The 7,500-nt window shown below is 42.2% G+C and overlaps 1 protein-coding gene across 1 annotated transcript in view; it reads right to left on the bottom strand.

Moving 5' to 3' along the window:
* Window positions 1-7,500, bottom strand: part of LOC147027993 (chloride intracellular channel protein 4-like) — a 41,736-nt gene that overhangs the window by 4,118 nt on the left and 30,118 nt on the right. The window contains exons 2-5 of the mRNA XM_085877905.1: window positions 5,490-5,599; window positions 5,008-5,133; window positions 4,793-4,899; window positions 793-953 (exon numbers count right to left, since the gene is read on the bottom strand). Coding sequence (XP_085734031.1) covers window positions 793-953; window positions 4,793-4,899; window positions 5,008-5,133; window positions 5,490-5,599 — 504 coding nt within the window. The remainder of the gene's footprint in view (window positions 1-792; window positions 954-4,792; window positions 4,900-5,007; window positions 5,134-5,489; window positions 5,600-7,500) is intronic.

Below are 7,500 nucleotides of genomic sequence, written 5' to 3'. Positions count from 1 at the left end.
ATATATATATAAAACACTGTTTATGGTTACTTCCGGTAGTTGTGTGAACCAAAGACTCTGAGCACATACACCATGTGTGAAACAAAAATGAATAAAACTCGAAATTGCATGACTATTAATATTTGTAAACCTCTGCATGCACTGTCTAGACACGAAAGCTCTTAAATGAGGTATCGTTCAGCAATGTATGTGCTATGGTTACAACATTTACCCCGCTCAGTCACAATCAGGCAACTTGCATTTATGTACATATAGAGATAGATAGATAGATAGATGTATGTAAATACTGTATATTGGTGATCTTGGGTCCCTCCCTTTGAGCATCCCTTCACTCAACACTGCCACCCCCACAAAACAACTCTCATTCAAATCCACACCGATTGCATTTCTTCATAAGAACTTGGTGTTCTTATCAAGGAATCCAATGAATGTGGTTTTGTTAAATTATGGTCAACATATTACAATGACCATTGAGGTTCAAATTTAGCTCTAACTACAGGGTGCCCAACAGAAAACCAGGAAATTTTGAGATTTATTTTGCCGTATTTTACCATATCAATAAACTAACATATAAATAAAGTGTATCTTTGTTTTACACTATATCTAAGTTTGCTTTTGTTTTGTTTTAAATAAACTGTACCAAATTTCCTGGTTTTCTGTGGGGCACCCTGTATGTTACATTGGCTTGCAACAAATCAAAAATCAGCCTGTGCATGATTGATGATGCAATTATATCCATTACATTAGAGGATTATGGTATACTGTTTAAAATAACAATGGCTGTAGGCTCACAAAAACAATGTTGAGTTTGGGAAGAAGATCGCAGTCAGCGAGTGTAAGCTCGTCTCCATCCAGAAATCTCCTCCTGCTATTTGGACCACGCTCCGAGGGTAGAGGCGTCTTTAAGTATTCCTCCAGGTGAAGGAGAGCTTTCAGCAGATGGGTCTCCAAAGCTGAGTCACACATAGGCAGAAATACTTTTTATATAAAATGAACTAAAAGCACAAGTGTAACCATGACTAAACAATATAAATGTAACAAACATGATATCATGATGTTTCTTACATTTGACACATTTTACCGTGACTGTGCAGATCGTCATTGACGTAATTTGGAATTTGGCACAGAATTGCTTTTTTGAAAAGACGTCATTTCTATTTTTTTGAAAGATGTCGTCTGAATGTTTGGCAGCTACAAGACAAATAGCCCATATGTGAGAGTTATGGCTTCACTTCTCCTCCAAATGCCTCATGAAGCAACAAGGTAATTGTTTCCAGTCGGATAAAATTCAATTTGAAATCAAACCGAGACCAAATAGCGAGCTAATTACCATGTGCAGCCTGTGGCTGCTGGATGCATCATTTTCTAGGGGCTCAGCTGTGCCACTGATGCAGTGCCTGATATTGTTGTGGGCTGGGGGTCAGTGGCGAGGACGACCACTAGATGGAGCAGTCGGGCCGTCTCCCACCGAACACCGGAATGGAAGTTCATCACCCCAGATAACTCTGGAGTCGACGGGTCGCTTAAAGGACCGTGGTCGCCAATACTTCGACGGTGTGAGGTCGGGTCCACTTGTCTATTGCAATTTACCTAAGTACTCACGCCATTTAACTACCAGGGAAGCCACACCCTCGGCCGGCTTTGTCCGTACCGTGTCGCTGTTACCGACTCGGATCCGGCGTAACCGAGCGGGAGTTACCAAAGCCGCGCCGGTCCAAATGACAATATGACTCGGACTCTCTGGAAAATCCTCTATTTCTCTTTGCCGATGACTCAACCCTCTGCCGTACCATCTGTCATCCCTCAGACCGGCAAGCAGCAGCTTCTTCGCTCACTGCAGATCTGGATAAAATCACAAACTGGTCCAACACGTGGAACATGTCTTTCAATCCAGACAAATCTCACACTCTCACTATGTCTCTTCGAAAGGACCGTTTACAAAACCCCCCCATCCACTTTCTCAACAATCCTCTGGAAGAAGTCTTTTCTTTCAAGCTTCTGGGTCTCACTATCTGCCATGACCTTTCCTGGGAAAGTCACATTTCCAACCTTGCCTCAAAAGCCAGTCGCCGACTGGGAATCCTCCGTCGTGCAAAGTCCTTCCTCGGCCCTCTTGAGCTCCTGACCACTTACAAAGCTTTTGTCCGTAGCCTGATGGAGTACTGCTCTCCCCTCTGGGCTGGTGCTCCTGCCTCCCACCTTTCTCGACTTCACGCTGTCGAAACCAGGGCTTTTAAGATCATTGGCATCTCCCGCAATGAAGCTGAGTCTTTGGGCCTCTCACTCAATCACCGCAGGTTGGTCGGTGGTCTTTCTGTCTTCTACCGACTCCTCTCCAGCCTTGCCCCCCTGCTCTCTCTGTGATTTGTCCCAACCACATTTCCACAGGGCGCTCAAGGTCCGCCAACAACCCCCTTCTGGTAAAACTACCAAAATCACGAATCACTGCTCATCTTCACTCTTTCATTCCTCTTTTTTCCCGCCTTTGGAATAAACTTCCTCACTCTATTCTTTCCCATTCTTCCCTCCAGGCTTTCAAAACAGCTGTTCACCACCACCTCTTATCTTCCCCCATCCAAATCCTCGATCTTTTCTACCCCCGATAATCCACCCAAGCCCACTTCCTTCAATTCTCCTGCTTTCCTTCCTGAAAGTCCCTTTAATGTCCATCTTCCCCTCGCCATGTTCCCCGTCCCATCCCCATCCCTCTCCCTTCCACAGTTCACCTGTGTCTGTTCCCCAATGTTTTGTCCCTTCCACTCCCGCCCCTCTTGTCTCATGCCTCCTTGCTGTGAGTTGTGTGTTAGCTCTCATACGAGCCTCGACCAAGGTATACAAAAAAAAAAAAGAAAAAAAAAAAAAAAATTAAAAAAAAAAATACGGCACAGATGGCCTCACTATTTCCCAAGCCCGAACCATACTGGGCCGATGAAAGAAACGACAGGCAATGAGCTGGTACATTTAACAGGGGTTTATTTATATTAATCGGGAAGGGAGACACAGCAGAGTTATCACGAATATATGCAGGCAAATGTACAGTGAGCAAAAGCACTTCACAATTACTACTTAACAGACTGGTGCCACACACACATACACACACACACACACACACACACACACACACACACACACACACACACACACACACACACACACATACACACACACACACACACACACACACAGAAATGGACCCCACCGGGTCTTTATTCGGCCCTTCAGCTCGGGAGGGAAGGCGAGCTGAGGGTCAGAGACTGGCCGGGTACCTGTCCGCCTCGTGCGGTTTCTTTGAGACGAGCGAACCAGCAAGCACAGGACCATGGAACCACCGAAAAGAACCCCCAAACCAGACACTCCACCAACGAAGCGAGGACCCCCGGAAAAGACCGCAGACCAAGACCGCAGACGACGATGACTGCAGACCAAAAGACCAAAGGGCGAAGAGCAAAAAGCCCAGACGACGACGACTACTACGCACACAAAGAGCAATGGCGACCCCTTTTTCCTCCGACAATTCCAACCCAACTCCAGTGAACTTAGGGGAGCCCAGCCATTCTTATCCCTCCCCTGGACGGGGTGGGGTGATCGGTCCTCTGAGGTAATCTTTGCCCTGATTGGACAGGGTTTCGTGGGGTGATATCTGTCCCCCTCTGATTGGACAGGGGGAAAACCCTGCCTTTCTGTGGCGGAGTCAGAGCTCTGAGGTAATCTTTGCCCTGATTGGACAGGGTTTTGTGGGGTGATGTGCTGGCCATCCGTGATGGGACAAGGGAGAACCCCCTCCTTTCCTGGGCGGAGTCGGTGTTCCGAGGTGAGGAAACCTCCACCCACGTCCGTGGTTGAACGTACGTGGGCAATGGCGTTGATGGTGTGAAGAAGTGAAGGATTGATTAGTTGGCGTTGGGTATTGCAAAAATCGAACGAGAAAGAAACTTCGGAGCGCACACATGTAATTCCCTTTTATTTAGACATAGGGACGGGACCCTAACTATAAACACATACTTATCGAAATAACTGAACTGCGGGGACTCTGGCTGTTGTGTGCAAATGGCTGCCAGATTCGTAACAATATTACCAATACAGTATACTGGCACTCATTTCACCGATCTCAGAAAGATGACAGGCTGAGTCAACCCCAGCTGGTGTTAATTCAAAGGTGAACAGGGACTCAAACTCAGGACCCTACGATATTAAGCCAGCCACCTTAACCGTTCAGCCAACACCAGACTTACTCAATAGCTAAAAAGCATGTAATGGTATGCATATGCACAAATCACTTAGATGTATGCACACTCATCTCTGAGCTGTCTAGCCTGGGTTTGAATCCTGACCCAACTATAGATTCTCATCCCAGTGTTTCACAGTGAATGTGGTCATCAGTACGTGTGCTGTTCCTCGGATAGACGTAAAACTGGGTGTATCATATGCTGACATTAGTTGATTAGGTTAAGGATCCCACAGTGTTTCTCGAAGAGTTGGTGAGTTATTGCTGGCACCCTGAACCAATTAAATTCCTGCCTAACCTGCAGGTATAACAAGTGGTCTGGTATTCTTGGATATTTCTTGACAGCATATTACACTGCTTGCTATATCACAGTGTGGTTGTCTGGTTCAGGGGCTCCTACACTATAAACAAATTCACGTTCTCAAGTTGTTCGCATGTCACATGTGAACGGCCTATCTTCAGCTACGATGGTCAACCATGTTAATGTCCTGAAAGCCTATTCCAAGTTATCCCAACATATAGTGGTCTATGATACAGGTCTGCAGTTAAATGATGTTTGTATTTCACCTTCGTGCTTCTTTGGAATGGTGTTCTTGATATAGGCAGAAAATCTTTGGAAAATATCTGCACCAGCTTTGAAGGATTCTTGATTTTTGGGACGGAGGTTGGGGTACCTGGTATGGAAGATGGAGGAAAACAGGCAAGGAGAAATGGAGAAAAATTTAATGACACATCTCAATCGATTATGCACCGAGAATGTGTAGATTTACTCGTCCTCTCACCGAGGAGGACAAAATGTTTCCTCCAGAAAGTCCTCGATTTCCATGAAGTCTGTAATGACGCTTCCATTGAATTTGAGGAATGGAGGCTGTGCTCCAGGGGCAAGGCATTTCATCTCCTTTGTTTTCCTGCAACAAAAGACAGGGATGTGTAAAACTCCAGAATTTTATACAATAACGTTTTCAAAAACTCAATAATTTTATATAATAATGCAGGTGTACAAAATGAATTGCACTCTGCTCGTTTTAAAAAGTCTCCTTCGAGGCAATGGCACAAAAATACGATAATCGTAGGAAGATGACGTACATATGCCACAAAGATGTGGGTGTAGTTTGTTTGTTGAAAGCATTGGTTTAAGGATTATTGAAACACTTAAAAATGTACAAGGCGTGTAAACAATACAATTCCAAGTTGCCGAAAGATACAGTTTTTGTACAATACAGAAATTGATTGTTTAGTGTAAATGAGGAAAAAAAATTCTCACCTTGTCATATCCACCGTGGTAACATCAAATGTCACTTTCTTCAGCCAGAGGATCATGAATATTCTCTGACATAGAGGGCAGGTACCAATGCATTCTCCATTAGAACCAGCCTGAAAAAACACAAAAACACACACACTTTTTCATAAATCAGTTCCTCCCAGCAACTATAATCATTCACTGAACAGTAACGGATATTCCAAAATAATTAAATTAACATTTAAAATATGTTATACATATACAGATATGTTTCTTCTCCTCCTATGTCCTCTTTTCCTGTTCATGCAATTCTCCTGCCTTTATTATCCAACTGTGGCTGAGCTGCCACATTGTCAGTGCATTGCCTTTTTCACACTCTGTTTATTGGGGTTTTTTGAAGGCAAAATTAAGGCTCGTGGAAGAGCTAGATCACTGCATGTATGAGGAAGGAACAGAACAAAAGGAACCGGAGGAAGAGAGGAGAGAAACACCAAGAGCAGGGTTGATCAAAGGATAAAATATAGGGAGGCTTAGAAAAACAATGGGTGTGGGTCGGAATGAGGAGCAGGAAAGTATGCATTGGTTGGAGAGGATGGATACAGAAGCCAACTTCAGGAAGAAAAATTGGAATTAGCTAGGTTTGGAGTTGGGGGAGATTAATGGGTTATAAGAAATGATGAGTATGGATGAGGATGATCTGAGATGATGGTGAACAGATGTCATGAAGACCTGGAGGGAAGAATGACATTGAAGAGAATGTGGAGTTGGTTCCACAGGTGGGACAAAATAGGAACGAATGAGTGGACGTGAGCACTGAGCAATGATTCTGGATTTTGGGAGTTTCACCAGAAAGGGGTTGATAGTGGAACATGTGAGCCCTGTATAAATCTGAGGTGGGGGAAGGGGGGTGGGGGGAGGCGGATAAAACACGGAAAGAGCAGAGGGTGCAAGACCAGAAAGGAGGTGGTGTTGAAGACAGAGAGACCACCGATCTGTTTGTAATGTCTCCAACACTCTTGCTCTTCCATGAGCTGATATTGTATACACAAAAACGAGGATCTCTCATCTTCTCCCACAAACGCCTCCTGGTCTCACCCATTTCAACTACTGAGATTATGACACCCAGTGAACCTTTTTCTCACCATTCTCCTGCAATTCCTCTCCTTGTCCTATGGTGCATCTCATTATAGTTGTCCCATTATTTCCCCCATTATCCCCTTATTGTTCTGCTCTTCCATTCACATCCATTTTTTCTAAATACTTCCACTTATTGTGGTGGCATGATTTCAAGCTTTCAACTGGCTATGAACAACAGTGCATCACCACTGTGACTGAGTATGGGGGCACCACTGATGCAATGCCCCTCTTAGCAATTCACTGGTACTCATTTTGCCGACATCAGAAGGATGACAGGCTGTCAACCCCACCTAGTGTTAATTCAGCAGCCAACAGGGCTCAAACTCTGGAGCATACGATCCCAAGCCAGCCACCCAAACGAAGCTAACACCAGGTTTACAATAAAAATACATCCTATTCTCCTTTGTCATAACTGGTTGGTATATATATATATATATATATATATATATATATATATATATATATATATATATATATATATATATATATATATATATATATATATATATATATATATACATACATATATATATATATATATATATACATACATATATTTATATATATATATATACATACATATATTTATATATATATACATACATATATTTATATATATATACATATACATACATATATTTATATATATATACATATACATACATATATTTATATATATATACATACATATATTTATATATATACATACATATATTTATATATATACATACATACACATATATATATATATACATACATACACATACATACATACATATATATATATATATATATATATATATATATATATACATACACATATATATATATATATATATATATATATATATATATATATGTATATATATATATATATGTATATATATATATATATATA

Source organism: Eptatretus burgeri, chromosome 4, assembly GCF_056783735.1.
Source record: "Eptatretus burgeri isolate ZD-2024b chromosome 4, Ebu_testis_v1, whole genome shotgun sequence".
Classification (NCBI taxonomy): domain Eukaryota; kingdom Metazoa; phylum Chordata; class Myxini; order Myxiniformes; family Myxinidae; genus Eptatretus; species Eptatretus burgeri.
Note: the sequence above shows the minus strand (reverse complement) of the source record. Positions and strands in the feature narration are given on the sequence as shown.